General features: G+C 45.6%; 4 protein-coding genes and 4 non-coding genes across 11 annotated transcripts in view; 6 read left to right on the top strand and 2 right to left on the bottom strand.

The window, feature by feature from the left end:
* Positions 1 to 2,258, bottom strand: part of ZWILCH (zwilch kinetochore protein) — a 39,109-nt gene extending 36,851 nt beyond the window's left edge. Inside the window, exon 1 of one of the 3 annotated variants that reach the window (XM_065870930.1) lies at positions 1,960 to 2,258. In XM_065870930.1, coding sequence (XP_065727002.1) covers positions 1,960 to 2,012 — 53 coding nt within the window. In that variant the 5' untranslated portion in view covers positions 2,013 to 2,258. The remainder of the gene's footprint in view (positions 1 to 1,959) is intronic. The other 2 variants (XM_065870931.1, XM_065870933.1) reach the window with 2 other exon arrangements.
* Positions 2,259 to 3,359: 1,101 nt separating this feature from the next.
* Positions 3,360 to 7,310, top strand: RPL4 (ribosomal protein L4). Its single transcript, XM_065871737.1, has 10 exons — positions 3,360 to 3,455; positions 3,951 to 4,122; positions 4,314 to 4,420; positions 4,785 to 4,923; positions 5,390 to 5,514; positions 5,789 to 5,918; positions 6,175 to 6,331; positions 6,622 to 6,705; positions 6,815 to 6,935; positions 7,020 to 7,310. Exons 1-10 carry the CDS (start codon positions 3,360 to 3,362, stop codon positions 7,308 to 7,310), a joined length of 1,422 nt encoding a protein of 473 aa, XP_065727809.1.
* On the top strand, positions 4,171 to 4,241 carry LOC136119526 (small nucleolar RNA SNORD18). Its single transcript, XR_010655513.1, has one exon. It is a non-coding gene; the product is annotated as a small nucleolar RNA SNORD18 (small nucleolar RNA).
* On the top strand, positions 4,625 to 4,723 carry LOC136119629 (small nucleolar RNA SNORD16). The gene has a single exon (XR_010655603.1). It is a non-coding gene; the product is annotated as a small nucleolar RNA SNORD16 (small nucleolar RNA).
* LOC136119524 (small nucleolar RNA SNORD18) lies at positions 5,226 to 5,297 on the top strand. Its single transcript, XR_010655511.1, has one exon. It is a non-coding gene; the product is annotated as a small nucleolar RNA SNORD18 (small nucleolar RNA).
* LOC136119525 (small nucleolar RNA SNORD18) lies at positions 5,978 to 6,048 on the top strand. The gene has a single exon (XR_010655512.1). It is a non-coding gene; the product is annotated as a small nucleolar RNA SNORD18 (small nucleolar RNA).
* Positions 7,311 to 8,602: 1,292 nt separating the features above from the next.
* Positions 8,603 to 12,039, top strand: SNAPC5 (small nuclear RNA activating complex polypeptide 5). Of its 2 annotated transcripts, XM_065872353.1 has the most exons (3): positions 8,603 to 8,722; positions 10,012 to 10,101; positions 10,873 to 12,039. In XM_065872353.1, the coding sequence occupies exons 1-3, from the start codon at positions 8,633 to 8,635 to the stop codon at positions 10,987 to 10,989; spliced, it is 297 nt and encodes a 98-aa protein (XP_065728425.1). In that variant the 5' UTR covers positions 8,603 to 8,632; the 3' UTR covers positions 10,990 to 12,039. The 2 variants fall into 2 exon arrangements, with proteins under 2 accessions (XP_065728425.1, XP_065728426.1); XM_065872354.1 differs by lacking the exon at positions 10,012 to 10,101 and having other exon boundaries at positions 8,633 to 8,722; positions 10,873 to 10,989.
* Positions 12,040 to 13,666: 1,627 nt separating this feature from the next.
* The window catches only part of MAP2K1 (mitogen-activated protein kinase kinase 1), a 79,657-nt gene continuing 73,190 nt past the window's right edge, over positions 13,667 to 20,133 (bottom strand). Inside the window, exons 7-11 of the mRNA XM_065871133.1 lie at positions 19,800 to 20,001; positions 18,493 to 18,557; positions 15,788 to 15,849; positions 15,340 to 15,385; positions 13,667 to 14,688 (exon numbers count right to left, since the gene is read on the bottom strand). Of these exons, the coding sequence (XP_065727205.1) occupies positions 14,575 to 14,688; positions 15,340 to 15,385; positions 15,788 to 15,849; positions 18,493 to 18,557; positions 19,800 to 20,001 (489 nt within the window). The 3' untranslated portion in view covers positions 13,667 to 14,574. The remainder of the gene's footprint in view (positions 14,689 to 15,339; positions 15,386 to 15,787; positions 15,850 to 18,492; positions 18,558 to 19,799; positions 20,002 to 20,133) is intronic.

Below are 20,133 nucleotides of genomic sequence, written 5' to 3'. Positions count from 1 at the left end.
TATCTGAGAAGCTGATTCCCAGGCTATAGTCCTCAGTAAGGTCCCCAAATAACGTAACTTTTGGGTTTTGGTTTTTTTTTTTCGTCAACAATTCTTTTTTTTTTTTCACACACACACACACACACACACACACACACACACACACACACACTGTATTTTATTTTTACAAGAGATAAATAGACTGACACCAAGCATTGTAAATGGATGACCACAGCAAAAGCAACCATGATTGCAATTACCAAACACGAAGCACATACTACGTCATAATATTTAGTCAACAATTCTTATTAAATGTCCAAGATATAAAACAAATGCATAGCCTCTGGTTCATAGTCTTGACTGTAATCCAACTAGCAAACCAACAATTGCAATACAGGGTGATGAGTCCCAACAGAGGGGAGTGCCGGGTACTGTCGTGGCACAAAGGAAGAGGTTTTGCTAGAGGGCTTGAACTGTATGCTGAAAGCCAAGAGGAGCTCACTACAAGATTTTAAATGAGAAAGATCTCCCTGACCTCCTGATGTGGAGGCTATAAACTTGGAGGCCAGGAAAATAGCTGTGAATAACTTGTAGTACTTCAAAAAAGTTATGATGGTGAACAAAAGCAGTAGGGACGGAGGGAGAACAAGGGCACCTGGTGACTGACTAGATGGGACAGGGGTGGGTGGCAGTGGAAAAGAGAACCAAGTGACAGTCTTGGACTTGGAACTCTTAACTCATAGACAGAATTCAGGAGACTGTCAGATTGTTGGGAATAGATGAATTCAGTTTCACAGACGTTGAGTTTGAGGTCTCATTTGGAAATTTCCAGTAGGTAGGTAGCTACAAAGGCAGTGTGAGGGATACAGGTGGAGAGAAAGACTAACACCTATGAAATAATTAGGAAATGCAAAAGGTCTAAATAAAGTTGTATCAACAAGGGACTGGTTAAATAAACATAAAATAGCCACACAATGAAATATTATATAGCTGTTAAAAACAATGAGATGTATAGGCTCTCATACTGAAAGCTATCCAAGACATTGTTTAAGAAAAAAAAGAAAGAAAAAGCTAGTGATCTTTCTATAATGTTGAAAAACCTGACTAGCATTACCACTTTTGTGAGCAGGAAATAAAAGCAATGAAGACAAATAATGAAAAAGTACGTCATTTAGAAAAGAAGGGGTTAGATTACAACAGTTATCAAAGTGTCAGGCCTGCAGCATCTGTTTCACCTGAAATTGGTTAGAAAGGGAAATTCTTTAGCCCCACCCCAGACCTACTAAATGAGAAACCCTGGAAGGGGGCCCAGCAATATGTTTTGGCAACCTGCCAGGTGATAGTGATTCATGCTCAAATTTGAGAACTACTGGATTCGATTTTTCTGTTGGATACAGAACTGGATGGAATCCCCTTTAGTACCAGTATTCACTATACGAATAAAACGAAGTCTTAAGAGCACTGTGAAACGAAGGTGCTTTAAAGAGCCGACACACCATCACATTATCATTATAACTGTTGCTCATATAACTATCTTGAATAGACTATAACAACACGTTTCACGCCAGCCAGGCTTTAAACAGGTGAAGGATGTCAACATCTAGTTTTCTCTATCCTGGTAGGTGCCCCTAACATACCACAAGTTGTGTGCATTATAAGAGTGAATAATGTGCTTCTTGGAAAACTTGGCACCTTCCACCTCGGGAGACAATGTACACGTTTTCTCCTAAACAAGACTACAAGCAGCAGGGCCTACAGCGCCAGCCCCACACTGTAGCAGGTAATCGGCGTCTCCCCAGCTCCCAGCTCCCAGCTCCCAGCTCCCGGGAAAGCGGACTTCGTCTACAACATTCGCGCCGCTGGAAACTGGCAAGGGGCTAATCCCCAAGGCTGTGGAAAGAGGCTTGGGGCAGGGATCGAATACACCGAGGGAGAAGTGCTGTCCTCACAGCCAAGACAAAAGCATGGGCTACTACTCACTGAAGGAGATGAGCGTAAAACTCCTCAGCAGCTCGGTTGGTTCGCGACCACATCCCGCCACAGTTTGACTGCAGATCCGAAACCGCCAAACTGAAATGCGCGCCAGACGCTGACTTCCGGGGTTATGACCCCCCCCGCCGGGACTACTTTTACCACCACCACCCCCTCAACAGGTCCCGTTTGTCCACAAAGTTAAACTTTTGTTTTATAGCATACAGCTGTTTTTTCTGTCCCAATAGTTTACCATTCCCGTAAGAAAAAGTTAAAATAAGTTGTAACGGTTGAGGGGGAAAAGACACTCGTCTCGCGAGAGTTGGCCTCGCCCCTTTATGGATTACTCCGCGAAAAGGAGTCCCTTGTTTCTAAGTGCTCTTTTTGGCTTTGGAAGTAAATAGATACCGTAATTTGACATATATGAAGAAATAATACGCTATTTTTATTTTTTTAGATTGGTAGAGATATATTTTGTGTCCCTGTATTGGTTTTGAGACGGGGCAGGGTGGGGGACGAGTTGAAGGTTACATACAGAGTGGGAGTGCTAAACTCTTCCTTTTCCTGTGGGAGCCGCCGGGTTGAGAGGAGCGTGGCCTTCTCCTCTCCCCGCCATGGTGAGTGAAAGTTCTCTTCGTTGGACCTTCCTCTGCTCTTGGGGCCTGGCAGGAATGGGCTTGGGGGTTCAGGGCATAAAACCTTCATGAGGGGAAGCGAGGAGAAGGAGATGAGGACCAAAGGGCTTCTGTGGCTGGGATCTGGGAAGTGAGGCTCTCCGGCAGCCATCTTAGAGGCAACGTGTGCGAGCCGGCGCAGGGCGCGTTTGGAAGCGACACAGGAGGACCCCCAGATCGTTCTCGGGCGCAGAAGGACCTTTGGAATTCTGGCTTCCCTTGGGTCTTGAAAGAATGGGTTCCACTGAAGACTTGGAAATTTGCAGGGCCTAAGACTGAGTCTGGGTGAGAGTCAGTTTGGGGTCTTGTATCTCCGTGCCCGGCTTAGTAAGGAATACTTCGTCTTTTGAGAGATTTCGTTAAAGAAAAAACTTGTATTTCCCCTTCTTTCCTGAATTATTGTGTGTTCATCTTAAGAAATGCCTCTGAAAGCATTCTTGTCCTCTTGCTTTAAAATTTAATTGTTGTGTATGTACTGCATAAATAACGTCTGTAGATGTGCCTTGGGGAGTTGAGTGAACAAAATAGGGAAAAAGCACTATCCTTATGAAGCTTCGATCGTAATTGAGCTGGTCAAAGTGCATCGTAATGTTCGATGGTAGTAAGTGCTGTAGACATAGGAAGTTGGAGAGAAAGCAATAATTGGGCTTTATAAACAGTGATCAGAGAAACCTGAAGGAGGTGAGGAAGGGTATCTTTAGGTAGGAGACTGGTTACATCTGAGGCAGGACAGGGATGGTCCTGAGTGTAGGCCTGAGCATCTGGAAGAGTATGGAAAGCGAGGTTGAGCAGGTTGTGTACATCCTGCTTGGGATGTTTTACTTTCAGGTGGTAAGTCTTTGGAGAAGATTGAGCAAGAAGTAGCAGGGCTGTTGTTTTTACTAGTAATTTTTGGAACCTGTGTTTGGAATGGGATGAAGGGGGCAAGGATGGATGTTTGGAGGAGTGGAGCCCTGGTAGATTTGCTGACATTTGGGATGAAAGAGTTTGGACGATGGCATTAAATTGCATTTTCAAACCTTACAGTATGGTTTTGATTATTTTGCTTTCTAAGGCCTCATTTAAAAGTTTAATCATAAAGCGTTCTCTTTGAAAATGATGAAAATTCTGTGGCAGAACTTGAGAATCATAAGTGTCCTTCAAGTATTTACTGATGTTAATAGACCTGATGGTGTGTTGGTAACTTAGCCTTTGTTTTTGGTTTAAGTGTTATCTACCTCATCAAACTCTAGTCTCTTCTGGAACTGAACCGTTAATTTTGTTGGCACGTGAGAAAAGTGCCTCTGACATTGCTTGTCAATATAAATATTTTTTTTCTTTTCCCAGGCGTGTGCTCGTCCACTGATATCAGTGTACTCTGAAAAGGGGGAGTCATCTGGCAAAAATGTCACTTTGCCTGCTGTGTTCAAGGCTCCCATTCGACCAGATATTGTGAACTTTGTTCACACCAACTTGCGCAAAAACAACAGACAGCCCTATGCTGTCAGTGAATTAGCAGGTACGGATTTAGATCTTTCCTGGGTTGACTTTTTAAGAGGTACTTAACAGCAGTGATGAAATTTCACTCCATTGGTCCGTGTTTCTGAACCACATGATTTTCCTGGATGTTCTGATGCTGTTTGCTACCGTGCATGGTAGTCAGAATGGTGTGGTTGGGTAGCTAAAACTTGGGTTTCTTCACAATTTCAGGTCATCAAACCAGTGCTGAGTCTTGGGGTACTGGCAGAGCTGTGGCTCGAATTCCCAGGGTTCGAGGTGGCGGCACTCACCGTTCTGGCCAGGGTGCTTTTGGAAATGTATCCTTTGTTTAACCACCTAGACTAGTCAGCAGTGGCATTTAGCAGGCTGGACCTGTCTTTTTCTTGTTAGTAGTTGCAAAATGATTTATGCTGAAGAAGCTAGTGTCCAGATTATACATTTCTCTAGACAGATTTGAAATCTGGAAGATTTTTCCGTCATAATTTTTAAAGCCAACAGGTTTGACAGTAGGAGGTTTTGCTTGCAGTGATGTCGTAATTTGCGCCTTACTCTGTTCTCAGCGACAGTTGCCTGCTGTCAGTAAGCTGGTTCAGAAGGGTGACGAAAATTCTTACTGAGCAAGGCATAACCTGTTTTTAATTCCTAAAATTTGAGAAATGTGATTCTTAACTGGGAAAACAGATGTGTCGTGGGGGCCGCATGTTTGCACCAACCAAGACCTGGCGACGTTGGCACCGCAGAGTGAATACAACGCAGAAGCGATATGCCATCTGCTCTGCGTTGGCTGCCTCGGCTTTACCAGCTCTGGTCATGTCTAAAGGTTTGTGATATTTTATATTCTAGGAGTCATATAAAATATCCCTTTTTTTCTCTACCTGACCCTTTTCATTGGTGTTAACAGCCTGTGTACATTCACCTCATCCTAGAGTGTCTGGCTAAATTTCCGTCTGCTAAATACTAGTTATAATCATTTCAGTCTTAATCATCAGTGAATACTATGTATCCAGCTCAATCATCAGTGAATACTGTGTAACTGGGGGAACTAATTCAAATAAAGTGATGTCGTATATTGTTAGAAAACTTTTCCATTTTGTCATGTTGCTTTCTCTTTTTATTTAACTGTCAAAGTGATGAGATTCCACTTGATTGGTCCGTGTTTCTGAAACACATGATATTTGTGGAAGTTCTGATTTGGCAAATTGTATACACCATTTTTATTTTGTGGGTTCGATTCAGTTTTTCAAAGGGTGCAGGGTAACCAGGTCACTGTTAATTGGCTTTGTCAGGTCATCGTATAGAGGAAGTTCCTGAACTTCCTTTGGTGGTTGAAGATAAAGTTGAAGGCTACAAGAAGACCAAGGAGGCTGTTTTGCTCCTGAAGAAACTTAAGGCTTGGAATGATATCAAAAAGGTAGATTTTGTGGTCCTTCACACAAATTTGTTGCCAGATTTTAAATTTCAAAAGATTACTGAAGGGGACAGTATAACTAAACCGCAGTGGATGTGAGAGCAAGGACTCTGGAACCAAATTACCTGAGTTTGAAACCTGAAATCATTGCTGTGTTAAATTTAGGCAAGTCATTTTTGCCTCTAGTTTGGTCATCTGTAAAATGAAGTTTTTTAAATTATGAAGATCTATTGCAGGGATCATATATCAGTCAAAATACCAAACCTCCCTTTGTTAGGTCTACGCCTCGCAGCGAATGAGAGCTGGCAAAGGCAAAATGAGAAACCGTCGCCGTATCCAGCGCAGGGGACCCTGCATCATTTATAATGAGGACAATGGTATCATCAAGGCCTTCAGAAACATCCCTGGTAAATCTTGTACTGCTTACGTGTTTTAATTACCTATGCTACGCAAGCTTACTCAGCTTTTATTATGATGAGATTCCACTTTATGGTCTGTGTTTCTGAAACTTCATGATTTTGTGGAACTTCTGATTCTTGGCTGAATGAATGAGCCATTGATGGTTGAAATTCATGATTAAAATACTTCTTGGGTGCTATAAAGATGATTTGTGTTTCTTCTGTTGAAATACAGGCTCCCTAATTCTTGTTTTCCCTTTAAAAGGAATTACTCTGCTTAATGTAAGCAAACTGAACATTTTGAAACTTGCTCCTGGTGGGCACGTGGGACGTTTCTGCATTTGGACTGAAAGTGCTTTCCGCAAGTTAGATGAGCTGTATGGCACTTGGCGTAAATCTGCCTCCCTCAAGAGTAACTACAAGTGAGTGTAATTCATATATTAAACATGGTGTTTATGCTGTGGATAGTGTTCAGAATTGGTTTGCATATTTTCTAAATAATGGATTGTGTTGCCATTTCCTCTTTGTAAACAGATGCAATATGTGGAAATGGTGAGATTCTGAGAAGTGATAGTATAGTGGAAATTCTGATTGTATTCTGTCGAGCTTAAATGATTAAAAGTAATCTTTTGTTGAGGTTCATGGTTTTTAGTCAGTTACATGAGAAATAGGAGTTGAGCCTCTATAGTCAGTGTTTTCTGTTTTCATTTAGCCTCCCCATGCACAAGATGCTCAATACAGACCTTAGCAGAATCTTGAAAAGCCCAGAGATCCAAAGAGCCCTCCGAGCACCACGGTAAAGTTGTGATATTCACTGTAATTCTTGCCTAGCCTCACACTATTGGGTATTTCAGAAATATGGGTAATGTAAATAAACTATAAATATAGTCTCTACCTTTTTATAGCAAGAAGATTCATCGCAGAGTCTTGAAGAAGAATCCACTGAAAAACCTGAGAATCATGTTGAAGCTAAACCCATATGCAAAGACCATGCGCCGGAACACCATTCTTCGCCAGGCCAGGAACGTAAGCAGTAATTTGGGTTTTGCTGATTTATGTTGAGTTTTTAGAAAGATTTGATTCTTAGATTTTCTTCCTAATTTGTTGCAGCACAAAATCCGGATGGATAGGGTAGCAGCAGCACTAGAAGCCAAATCAGATGAGAAGGGGATTCCAGGCAAGAAGCCTGTGATGGGAAAGAAGGGAAAGGAGGCTGTTTGCGTTAAGAAGCTGAAGAAGCCGAAGAAGCCAAAGAAGCCTTTGGTGGGAAAAAAGGCTGCAGTGACCAAGAAACCAGCAGCTAAAAAGAAGCCTGCTAAAAAGCCTGCTAAAAAGAAGCCCACAGAAAAGAAACCCACAGAAAAGAAACCCACCACAGAGGAAAAGAAGGCTGCTGCATAAACTTAAATTTGTTTATTCGGTAAAGGTCAAATCATTTTGGACAGCTAATTTTGAATAAAAACCTGATGATCAAAGAGGCAGTGAGAAACATGACTTGGATGTGTTGTGTGAATCTTGGTTAGAATTTTTTTTACTGACACTGTTCTTCATAATTCAAGCCTTTTAGTCTATAATTCAAGCCTTTTAAGTCTGGTATAAAATGGAGCCTTGGATTTAGTATAAAATCCACGAAGTTGAATGAGAAGTGGGATATTCCATAAATCCAGATATAAAATCCACTTTGTAAGTAACAATGTTTTGAGAAACATGTTTAAAAGACTTCTCCCAGAAATACACAGAAACTCTTTAGTTCCCCTCTCCCATAAAAAAATCACCTTGGAAAATGGGTGAAGTTCGGTTAAAGATCTGACATTTTCAGTAACCACTAGAGGGCAGAATCAGAATGCATTTTTGAAAGTATAGCAGTAAGAAACTGACGTTTCCTTCAGAGGTGTTACAACCTGGTGTTAGAATACAGTTGATGGAGGGAATGCTTGCCACCTTGATATCTGGACCCTTGGTATGAAAAGTGCTAGGAGCTTTTTTTCACAACCACGTGTGCGTTTTTAGTAGGCATGAATGTGTTGACCGAGCATGCGCATGTGCAGAGAATGTACCCAAACGTTCGTCCTTCCCTACTTTGTCATGTCTGGGTCTTGTTTTGCATCTGGCTTTGTTCCCGCTGGCAGTCCATCCTTGTATTCATAGATTAAGAAATCTCAGTTCCTTAGCATGAAAGACACCGTCCAATTTGTTAAAACACCGCTCTGTCTTCCGCGCTTTAATTTGCGCAGGCCTCCTATGAAACCCCTTTCACGTGACTGAAAATCCTCGCCTGCCTGGACCTTCAACACAGGGCTCCTGTACCATGCACCACTATACGCTGGCAATAGTCCCTGCCTTCAAACGCGTCGGCAGGTTTGCGGGAGCGAAAGCAGCCGCCTGACGCAGCACCAGTGGAAGGGTGCCAACAGTGCTGTTCAACTGAAGCACCTGACACATGCTATCTGACCATTTTTATCTCTAGATCCTTTACAGCTCCGAGGCATTTTGCCTTAGGAATCCTCATCATTGGAATCTAGGTTTTTGGTTTAAAACCCCACTTCGTCCGTGGGCCGAGCTCGTCCGCGGAGGAGCGGCCACCCCAGCCGCCAGCAGGAAGCGGCCGCCCCGCCCCAAAGTGCCGCCAGCCCCGCCCGACCCGCTCTTCCGTTTCCGGTAGCGCGGCGCGGAGGTGGCGTCATCCGCGAGTGCCCGGCCGGCAGACAGCGCGAAGACGCGCGATGTTGAGCCGGCTTCAGGAGCTGCGCAAGGAAGAGGAGACGCTGCTCCGGTTGAAAGCGGCCCTGCACGACCAGCTGAACCGGCTCAAGGTGACCCTGCGCCCCCCACTCCGCTCCTCCCTTCCGTCGCCTCGGCGCCCCGGGCCGCCCGGCTCTCCGCGGAGCCCAGGCGTCTGCGGCGCCCGCCTGCTGCCGCCGGTTAGCCCTTACTCACCCGGCCTTCGCGGCTGGACCTGGTGGCTTACCGGCGCCTGGGGGGCTGGATTTGAGATTGTGGGTCCAGCCCTCTAAGAATCTTGATCACGCAGGTCTGGGCTGAGACTCAGCCATCAGTTTGGCTAGTACACCCTCCCCCACCCCCACACCGGACCCCTGCAGCCCCGGAAACGCGGGCGGCCGCACCACGCGCTGAGGAAGGGAGACCTCCCGCAGGCTCGCCTAGGCTGCCCCTGCCCCCCATCGGCCTCCCCTCCCGAGCCCCTATTCTCTTTACTACCTAGTATGGTCGCTCGATACAGCTCTAGTCTCGCAAAGCCGACCGGCTGGCGGATGCGCCCACTCTGCGAAGGGAAACGGTGAGGCCCTGCGAGAAGAGACCAGCCACAAAGTAGTTCCCGGTAGCTCTTATCCCCGGAGCTGTTACCGACTCCATGGCCTTGACGAGGAGTTGAGATTGACACCCATCAGCGGCAGTTCCCAGGCCTCTGCGGAAGTCACCCCCTTCAGCCTCAGTGAGACGCTCCTGCTAATTCCTGTTAGGCACTTCCAGGCTCTCTAAATCCAAGTGAGATGAGGGTTATGAAGGCTGTTTGTAAACTGAGAAGTATTGTCCACCTGCGACCTATGAAAACAGTGCGCTTTCCCTTAGGGTACATGTAATGGCCTGCACTTCTTTATGTTCTGACATCACCGCAGTGCCTGTACCAGTGCCTAACGTGAGCGTGCTGACGATGGCCGCGGCCAGAGCCTAGATTCCTTTGTGCTCCGGGGAACGCTCCCATTTTCCAGTCTTCCTGCCTTCGATTTCTCATTACGGGGTAGACAAGCTTCGGGTGTGTGGAATCAGAAGACACCTGGCTTTATTTAGCGCATGCTTGTGTTTTCTCCCCTGGGCTGCTAGGTCTGGGGGAGTGGAAGCCTCGGCTCAGCTGGACCACCTGTTCACCCTAGGAGAAAGGGGCTGGAAGCTTTCTGTGCTGTTTCCTTAAGAGGTGGGGAAAGCTCGAGGAGCCCACCCTTCCCTCTGGAGCTTCACAGAGCTTACACTGTTTTCACTTCCTCTCATGATGCCCACAGCTTACAGCGTGCTCAGTACATCTCACCTACATCAGTAGCCCAATGACATAGTAAGGAAAGTGTCCTTGACTCTTCTTTTCCAGGTTGAAGAACTGGCCCTCCAGTCAATGATTAGTTCTGGGAGAGAAGATGAGATGCTGTCTTCTCAACCTGCGCCTGAACAGTCACATGATGTAAGCTTAATCAAGTGTGGGCCTGGGGAGTCCATTCTGCTCTTAACGCTGCTTAGCCATCAAATATTGTAAATTACATTATCAAGCCCAAAGGACTCTGGGAAGTAGTGTTAAGAACTTTCCAGTTTAATAAACTGGATTGTCTGTATTACTGTTTTCAACAGGGAACATCTACCAGCTAGCTACACTGTGGTTGACTGTGCTTCTATATTGCCTCGACCTCCCTATTCATCCACTTTCTCTAGTCACTCCAGTGAACCGGGGAGAGTGTGAAGATCTTTGCAGGAAGATGTCAAAACTCTTGCTGTTCTGTGAATAAGCAAGCTTGGGATTTAAAAATAGAGTGTAGCTTCAGCTACAAAGCCTAGTGCTAAAAAATGAGTTCTTGTCCTCATCATATCCTTCTCTCACCAAATGCCCTCAGGAAAATCATCTTCTAAATATACCATATTTGAACAGTTCTCCCAGATGTGTGTTAAGCATGTAAAACTATTGGAAAGCAGCACATCTAAGCCAGCATAATTCTTATGTAAAAACCACATTTGTATGTCAGGTAATAGTCTATCAAATCTAGGGCATTTACTCTGCTCCCATTTTGGCAATGGGGGTTGGGGGGTCAGGGTAGAATTTGGAGAAATAGGAAACTGGCTACAGTTCTTAGTGATAAATATTGCGGATGAAGATGCAATTGAGATTTTATTTGAAAACATTAATTTGTTTTGAGGCCAGTGTTCTTCTTACTAATCCATAATGTGTCCTTGACTAAAGCAGATGTTGGTGCATGTAGACAATGAAGCATCAATCAACCAGACCGCACTGGAGTTGAGCACAAGGAGCCATGTGCCAGAAGAGGAGGAGGAGGAGGAGGAGGAAGAATCAGATTCCTGAAGGGGAGAAGAGCCAGGGTTAGTCACAGGAGTTAAGTTCTAAGCCGTAGGAACTTTCTCTCTTCAAAGAATTCTTGCCATGGGCCCTGTAGCCTCCTTTAAAAGGAAGCAAGAACTTTAGGAGAATGTGTAGTTGTAGAAATGGTTCCATCAATAACTCAAGTTTCAGAGTGCTTTAACCAAAATTAGTGACATACAGAAAAGCTGAGATGCAGTGTTTCAATATTGAGCAATATGGGTGGTGCTGTGTTTATATTCCGGTCAGATTCAGTAATTGTGTTCAAAACCAAAAACTTCCTCTGAAATGCTATTGAGAAGGTCTGGCATTTGCAAAAAGGGCAGAGTTTAAATACAAGCCAGCCTTTACAATCAACAAGGCCTCTTTTAAGAAAACCAATTATAAACACTGTTTGCATGCCATTGAACCCTTGTGAGCAGAGCAAGGCCACAGTGTGGGAGAGATAGATGACAAAGAGGACAGAGGGCCACTTGAGAGCACAAGCTGTTGCCACCTCTCAGTGACATCGTAAAACTGCCTACTAACATGCTTTGTATGGCTGTTATCACATCTAGGTTGAGACATCACTATGGTAAAATGTGCTTAGAAATAAAGATAAATAGTCGTCATGCAGCTTGCTGCTTTCCAGACAGAAACAGAAAAGGGTCAGTTCCTCTGGGGCGAACAATATAGTAGGATGGTTGAAAACCCATTTCTGGACTTAGGAAATGTGCCATTGAAGGATCACTAGGCTTGGGAGGTTGGATTTTGTAATAAAGAGATGATAGTTACAGAGTAAGAGTTGTTAAACTTCGTATTTGAAGTTGAGACTCATTTCTGCATACTGTCCCTTTTCCACTGAATGTACAGACAAGTAGTTGCTTAATTTTATGAAAGTAATTGGCCCTGCCCAGAAAAGCCAAACAAAACACAAACATCCTCCTCAAGCACAGCTCCTTACAAAACTGTTCCAGAAGAGAGCACAGACATATTTGTTAATATTTCATTAAAGTTATTTTGAGCTACTCTTACAGGAAGTAGCCAGAAGTTTAAGTGAGCATGTTTCTTGGAAAACACAGTGTGAAAATTATTTTGCAACAAAAAGCATCAAGGTACACATTTTGGGGTCTAACTTAAAACATGAGCATGGGTTTTTAAGAGCTAGAAAAGTTGGGTATGAATTCTAGCTTGACCACCAGCTGGTTGCTTGCTTTTCACCTTTGCAGCTCACTTTCCCATCTATAAAATGAGAGTACTCGTATCTGCTCTAGCAGTTTTACAGGTCTTTGTGAGACACTCACAAGGCATCCTTTAAAAATCCAACTATTGGCAATTTCCTGGTGGTCCAGTGGTTAGGACTCTGCGCTTTCACTGCCGAGGGCCCGGGTTCAATCCCTGGTGGGGGAACTAAGATCCTGCAAGCCTTGCGGCGGCTGGGGAAAAAAATCTGACTATTATTGGCATCTCAGTAAGGAAGTTTGAGTAAGGAATTTGGCCTGAGGAACTCAAAAAACACAGCAAGAGTGATGTAGGGAACATCGTTCTTGAGAATTAGATCATTCTTGGTGAAAAGTACTAGGAAGAAATCTTTTTGACTCTCAAAATGAAATACCTTTGGATGTGAATAGAGGATTTAAAACACCCCTCAAAAGAAATTGACCTTGGAAGTGTTCAGATCCAGGTTTTAGACACCAGGTTACCCCGTTCATTAGTTGGCACACTGTGAGACATTCTCAGTGGTGGTGACATCCTCTCTGTTAGGAAAAGACCCTGGGTGTGAGTAGGGTGTGGGTCTTAAACCTCGTCTGAATGTTTGTGTATTGAAAACATGTAAGTTAGGCTGTTGACCTAGAACAGATGTTAGCCTCGCAGTGAGAAAAAATAAATGACTGGCTGAGGCAGCTGTGTATATATAGCACTGACCAGTTTTTAAAATCCTGGTTGTATCTCAGGCTCTGATAGATCTAGAGTGGAACTACCTACTCAGGAGATTTACCTAAGTTCTGTTTTTTAATTTGAAAATGAAATAGGCCTTTTATTGTTAAATATATATTTATTTTGGTTTTCTGTCACCTGCTCTCGAAGAAAATGAGGGAAGGCAGCCTCACATATAACCTAAATCTCAGAAGTTACTGTTCAAAGAAAGAAGGGTAGCCAGTTGGGACACAGCTTCATTTTCTGTGGCTTCACTGCCGCCCCACAGTCAGGACAAACCCAGGGCCAGGCACTTGTTTCCTCTCCAGGAAAGTGTCTCAGGTGTAACTGGAGAGAGAAGGGAAGCCATTGCTCAGTGGAGCATAGCAGCACGGCACAGTGCCGGGTGGAGGCTCCAGTGCCAGTCAGGCACCGGCCGCCCCCCAATCCTACCCCCACCTACTGTTTTTCCCTTGTATAAAAAGACGGAAGGAATCAGTGGCATCTTTTCACAGGTCCACAGGAAAAGTGGTTGAAAGATAAGGGTGCTTGCTGAGAAGAACTGGACAAAGTCCAAAGATTAGAATTACAGGAAGCCGCATTAGTCCAAAGCACTGAGCTTGTCCTCAGTGTGGTATTTCCGCCTTCCAGCCTCCTTCCTGTCTTTGCCTTTTCCCTCTCAGTAATGTGTGGCTGCTAAATGCCTTGATTTCTTATGCACTACAGATACTGAAAATCCCTCCACAAAAGCAGAAATACCTTTCACCCTTTGAATTGATAGTATATTTATTAGAATAAGAGATTAGATTTGTTAAACGTCTGGATTAAAATGGTAAAAGGATTTCCATACAGTTTTTAGGCACTATACACACTGTTGTTTACAATAGCATCAGTACTTGGATTTGGGGAAAGATAAATCTCATACATGTTAATGCCTTGATCCATTTGTAACATTCAGAGTAACTCCACCATTTTAGAAACGCTAATCCAAACTTAAAGAGACATAGCACTAAATATCCCACAGGGTATATTTAAAAATAAATACAGAAATACAACCAGAAGTCTACAGATCATCACAGTAGACAGACTGGTGAAGCCCCAGCTATCATGGCAGTGAAGGGCTCTGGCTAGATTTTGATGGAAACCGCTGAATTCTACACCAAAAGCAAAAACAATGAAATAACATGATCTACTCTCTCTGATGCTCATTTTCATAGCAGCAAAGCATGCTTCACATGCACTGCCTGTGAAGGATCTTACAAGGCCCTTCCTACTCAATTGGAAAGAAGGTAAGCCTGGCAAGAATGAAGTACCACCAAGTGTCAAAAGAATCCCAAAAACACAGGCAGCCAGCCTGGGAGAGCAGTGCAGTTTTCAGTAAGAAGGACGACCCACAGTCACCAAAGTTTCACTGTAGTTCAACATTGCACGTTTTGATCATCAGCATACACAAAAATAGCCCCAAGCACAAAGCCAGTCCACTCGGGAATAACGATAGTAATAAGAATAAAGATGAAAATATTGAAAATGACACGAGTAGAATTTTGGCACATGCTGTGTTCTTCATCCTTTGTCATAGGTAAAATGCACATCTGAACAGAGACAGGCATGGGAAGGAGGCCCAGAAGCAACATGGCATGCTGCTGGGCAGGGGACTCGGCTCTTCCCCAATGCTTAGATACCAGCCACGTGGGTGGGTGTGCTGGGCTGGTTAAGGCCGATGGTGGAGCAGAGCCAACCTGCAAAATCCACTTCTTCAGCATCAGATCTCTTGATAAAAGCATGAACCTGTGTGTGAGGAGATGGACAGAAAGTGTATTTAAAAACCAAGGAGGAAAATTCAAGAATCCTGGGTCTGGAGGTTGTGCTACATTTGGAAGGTGCTCTGGGAGCCTGCCCTTGGCCAGTTGCAGGCCCAACCCCCTGGCTCTGCTGGTCTTACCCCTTCCCCAAGCCCACTCTCTCTGAAATGGAGACAGCAGCTATGCCTGCAGTGCCTCGCAGCGTTGTGAAAGGAGCAAAGGAACTGATGGACTTGAAAGCGCATGTTAACGCTGACCAGGCTCTACATGGCATGTGAGTTCAGACATTCAGTATCCCACTCCTCCTCCTACCACCACCACCACCATGTAGGAGACAAAGTTACTTGGTGAGGGGACTGAATCTAAGATAGTACTACAAAAAGGCCCTGTCCCCTTGCAGGGGTGGGCTGGCCCTTTTCCCTGGACTCCCTCTGGCTGCAGGGTCATCCCGGCTTTTCCATTAAACTGATAGGAGGACAGGGGAGATATGTTGGGTATCCTGCAGGCCCCTGATCAGCTGGACTACAGTGGTCAAGGCAGAGCAGGGTATGGGCTCTGGAAGTACTGGATAGATGACTGACGGGAGAACAAATGAGTAAGCAGGTGGCAGTGTAAGAATCTGAAATAAATGACTTACCATGAGTTGCTTCAAATCTGCTCTCTCTGCAGGGTTTTTTATTAAGCTTAAAGGAAGAAAGAGTGTGAGAGCTCTTGCTTGGCACTGGTTCTAATTCAGATTACTTACATGTGCATGCATGCCCGTCCTCCCCACACGCCATAGGCTCTGAGGAAGAGTGCCTAAGCCTTACCCACCTTCCTTTCTTAGCAGAGTGTCACACCCACAGCAGGTTAATAAACGCTTGTTGAATTAAACTAAGGCCAAAAGGCAATATGCCAGTCCCTTTACAGTAAGTGCTGAGCGCAGCAGCTGTTTTGCCCACTGCTACAGTCAGATAGGTCACCGAAGTCCTAGCACTCTGGATGAAGGGCAGCAGCTAAAGGGTAAAAGGCAAAGCTGTGCTCTCCAAGATGGATGGGGAGCCTGACAAAACCAAAGTACTTTCAGAGAACAGGAGGTGACTTACCATTTATTCACAAAATCTTGAAATTCCAGACTGAATACTCCACTGGGCAATTTTGGAGGAGGCTGCAAGTACATGTGAAGACATAAGAAATGCCCGGTGTCCTGCTCCACCCATCTCTCCCTTCCCCACTCCCACCTCTGGGCAGTGCTGCCCTTATCCAGTCAAGGAAAGGCACGGGTGAGAGGCCAGTGGCTGCTACCGGGTTACCCTGTTGGAACCATCAATCTCAAACCAGTAAGAACTGGCGCCAAGTCAGTGTTCTGAGCACTCACTTGTCTAGTGACTGAATAAATCACTGTTCCTCTCTGAGCCTCAGATGACCCTTCTGTGAAGCGAGGAGGTTGGGCTTAACAATCCCTGGGGCCCTCTTTAGCTCGGAGGCTCTACCATTGTACATCTTGGAGTGTGGCAGGGAAACAGAACCATCAATTACCAGGAACAGCAGCTAGGGGGTGTGCAAACCACTAGGCATAGCCCAGCCCGGACAGCACCTGTAAGGCTGGCTAAATAATAAAATGTTTACCCGTCCTGAGCTCTGAAGGAGCACACAAAGGTTAAAAAAACATTAACTGGCAGAGAGCTGGGTCTGGAAGAATGTTACCTACACACTCACCGCAGGAATGAGGGTGTTTGCAGGTATCAGAGCAAGCACACTGGCAGTAGCCCTCTTTCCAGGGTGTATGGTGGAGATCACACAGGGCAAGGCCCTGGGGCACCCTGCTCGTGCACCACACAGCCCCCCACCCTTCTTGTGACCCGTACTGGGGTTCTGTGCAGCTTCCTTGTGAGCTGACTCCCAGACACTGCTCTGATGTGTAACCCAAGTCAACAGGTGATTGGAGACTAAAAATCAAACACTAACGTTACCAGAGGAGTCCAGCCTAGTCCTCTTCCCCTGAACACCTTATCAGAACAGCAGGTGAATAAGCCTGGTCCCAGGTCATGGCCTAAAGCCCAGCTTTTGGAGCCCACGGTGCTGAGGGGGGACGAAGGGACTATTCAAGGGAGAGGCCAGGCAAGGGAGGGGCCGTGTGCCAGCAGAGTGTGAGGTGCAGGCCACCTGTCACCACCGTGCAGCCCCTTCCTGGGAGGTAGGACGGGGGCTAAGAGGAGAAGGTGGGAAGGAAGGAAGAGCACTAGGGGGGACGGGCCTCAGCTGCTTTTCATCTTGGAGCCTGTTTCCTTAGCTGTATAAAAAGGATAACAAAACCAACCTGGCCCACCTGAGCAGTGCTTGGAGCACTCAGTAGGAAAATGAATGTGAAAATATCTAAGAAATAGGTGCACACTAGGTGACTGGCAACGATTTGACCTCAGCCATCCCTTCCCTTAATGTGGCTCCCACCCAGCACGACCCAGTTTAGGTCCCAGCAGGAGAGGATGGCTTTCCGAACACAAATGCAACACATTCTGCCTGCCTTGAGTCCTTAAGCAGCCTGGATCAGATCCCGAACTTCCTGTGTCCCACAGTGCTTAGCATAAAGCTGTGCAGCCAGGCAGTAAAGAGAGCTGAACTAAGCTCTCCAGTAGACTGAACCAGTGACAGTGATTTTTTAACTGCTGGGGTGAGCCAGGATTTTCCCCGCTGAGTTTGTAATGAACAAAGGGACCTATCTGAGCCTTTGGGGGTCTGGTTTTAGAGAGCAGTAAGAAAGCATGAAACTCCACTAGTCTCAAGGAAGAAGAATGCCCTTTACCATGCACTTCAGCCGAGTGGGAGGCCTCCAGCTGCCTCCCAAACAGGTCAGAGCTAGACCATTCTCTTCCTCTACCCATGCTGCTCCGGACACTGAGAGCGCTGGCCTTCCTTAATCATCTGAAATCCTGTCCTGCCCTCAGGCTCCTCCAGCCCTGCCCCATCCTCCTCTGAGCAGCCAGGGTGCTAGTCCCTAGCTTCCCGCTCCCCCAAACCCAAACTGATGAATACTTGTCAGTCCCTTCCTTGATCCTTTTTACATTTAAACATACTGGTATATATATTTCACAAATAATAATCGTCTTTGTATTAAAGTTAGCCAACAGCAATTGAATCACCTGTTATTCCATCACTTCAAGACAATCACTATATCATGTTACTTTCCAGGCTTTATGTGCACATACATGCGTACATAGATTTCTTTAAAGAACCAATCATGGTATACATACTATTTTATAATCTGCTTTTTTCACACAACTAATAGTGGATATTTTCCATATCTCTTTCTGCACTGTCACTTTTTATGTTCATTGCTTTATATGGAGAAAACCATATATTGCAGTTACACATGCATTTACCTTGCCTCCCCTACACAATCTAACAGTCTTTAAGACCTGAGACTGCTTTTCCATTTGTGGATCCCCATCTCACTCCTACCGCCACCCCACAGTGCTTAGCACATAGTAAGTGCACAAGAAATGCTAGGTGAAAAAAAGGAAATGCCTGGTGAATGAAGGATGAGAATGTAAATGGGCAGGGGGAGGCTCCTGAATCGGAGAGAGGAGGAGGGACTCAGAGCTGCATGAAGATGTTCCTGGGGAAGGGACTTCTACAGCCTCTAAACCAGCCACTCAGTTCCAGGATCATGATGCACAAACCAGGACACACAAATCTTGAAGCCCAGGCAGCCCACACTGTGGGGACAGTTCAGAGGTTTCCCAGACAAATCAACTGTGAGTTTTTTTCTTAAGAGGAGCAAATAAATTCCAAAAGCCATGCAGTACCTTACCTCATTGACTATGTAATCCAACAACTCAAAAATTGCCATGGGAGGTCGGCTGTCCATTCCATAAGCTACAGATTTTATAAAAAGAGAAAAGAAAACACTTCTCAGAAACAGAAGGTTATTTGCCAATAGGAGGCTAGGGGTGGGCATGGACCCTAGTGACTAGAACAGAGTCATGGACGATAAAGAGAGAAGAGCCACAGATAAGGCCTGAACACAGAGGGGACCAGCCAAAGCCACGGAGTCAGCTGACCAGGGCTGGAGTCTGGGCTCTGCCGCATCCAAGATTTGTGACCTTAGGTACATCAGCTGACCACTGAGCCTCGTTTTGAGTTTTGTAGAGATGGGTAAAAATTATGTCCGCCCTTCTCCCCTTCCTTACACTGAAAGAGAAGCAAATGAGATAATAACTAAATCCTTTAGAGTTATTTAGTTTTCATTTTCCCTGAACTTGGGTCTCTTCCTCTTGGCTCTCCGGGGCCACAGCCACCAGCCCCTGCAACAACCTGCCATCAGCTACCCCTGCCCCCTCCTGTTTTTCCTTTCCTACATGCCCTCTCCCATGTGGGCCTCATGGAGGTAAAGACCAGGTCTCCCTGGTCAGACAGGAATGTCCTAGCAGGAGCTACATCAGAAGATGATAGCTGGGCCAGGATCTTCCAACACCAGGTTTCCTTCCCAGTTCAGAAAGGCAGGCAGTGCTACACAGTGCTTACCACCTCAGAGTCAGACTTGGCCACTTACAAATGAATGCATGTGGCGAGCCAAGCACTCTGTGCCTCAGTTTCCTCACATCTAAAATGGAAATCAGAGTAGTGCTATTAAAATTAGACAACGCCAGGCAAATCTATGGAGATAGAAAGTAGACTGGTGATTGCCCGGGGGTCTGGGTGGGGCAGCTGGGAGTGATTGCTAATGGAGATGGTTTCTTTCTGGGGTGATGGAAATGTTCTTGAATTACACAGTGGTGATGATTGTACAACATGGAGGAATATACTAAAAACCACTGAACCGTACATTTTAAAATGTGCGTTTTATGTTATGTTAATTTTATCTCAGTTTTTAAAAAAATCTACCTAAAACAAAGTCATGATTTTTAAAATTAGACAATACATAAAAAATACTAGGCGCAGTACCAGGAACACCGTGGGCACTCAACAAATGGTAGGAAGTTGTTGGTAATAATAATTTCCTACACCTGGAGACCCATGCCCCAGCCTGGGTCCAGAGACAGAGAATCAGCCCTCCAGAAACCCCTGACAGCAAAAGACCACCCACAGGCCAAGCTGGGGCCACACCAGGCCACTCACAGCTGAGGGGCCTTCCGGGAGTCCTTGGCCGGGGCGGTGTCTCAGCCGCATCTCCCTCCACCTGGCACCCAAACACCAGCTCCAGCTCCTTGGCATCTGGAGGAGGGATGGGATACCTCCCGACCGCCATCTCAACCAGAGAGAGCCCCATGCTCCAGATGTCCGACTGCACCGAGTAATGAGTCCCCTGGAGTCTTTCTGGCTGCAGGAGAGACAGACACATTTATCACCTGTGAGCTAGCTTGGCCCATGCAGAAGAGGGATGGGCGAGTCCTCATGAATACCTGGGGCTTCCTGCCCCTTTGAGGCTTGTTTGCACTGCAAGAGAGTGCAG

This window comes from Phocoena phocoena, chromosome 2, assembly GCF_963924675.1.
Source record: "Phocoena phocoena chromosome 2, mPhoPho1.1, whole genome shotgun sequence".
Lineage (NCBI taxonomy): Eukaryota > Metazoa > Chordata > Mammalia > Artiodactyla > Phocoenidae > Phocoena > Phocoena phocoena.
The sequence above is the reverse complement of the archived record's forward strand: the minus strand, read 5'-3'. Positions and strand labels throughout refer to the sequence as shown.

Excerpts from the sequence above, each read along its gene's own strand:
- RPL4 (XM_065871737.1), top strand. The coding sequence starts at position 3,360 with ATGGTCCTGAGTGTAGGCCTGAGCATCTGGAAGAGTATGGAAAGCGAG. Across the intron at positions 5,515-5,788 it reads CTTGGAATGATATCAAAAAG|GTCTACGCCTCGCAGCGAAT; the intron begins GTAGATTTTGTG and ends TCCCTTTGTTAG. Across the intron at positions 6,706-6,814 it reads AGAGCCCTCCGAGCACCACG|CAAGAAGATTCATCGCAGAG; the intron begins GTAAAGTTGTGA and ends ACCTTTTTATAG.
- SNAPC5 (XM_065872353.1), top strand. The coding sequence starts at position 8,633 with ATGTTGAGCCGGCTTCAGGAGCTGCGCAAGGAAGAGGAGACGCTGCTC. Across the intron at positions 8,723-10,011 it reads ACCAGCTGAACCGGCTCAAG|GTTGAAGAACTGGCCCTCCA; the intron begins GTGACCCTGCGC and ends CTTCTTTTCCAG. Across the intron at positions 10,102-10,872 it reads CGCCTGAACAGTCACATGAT|ATGTTGGTGCATGTAGACAA; the intron begins GTAAGCTTAATC and ends TGACTAAAGCAG.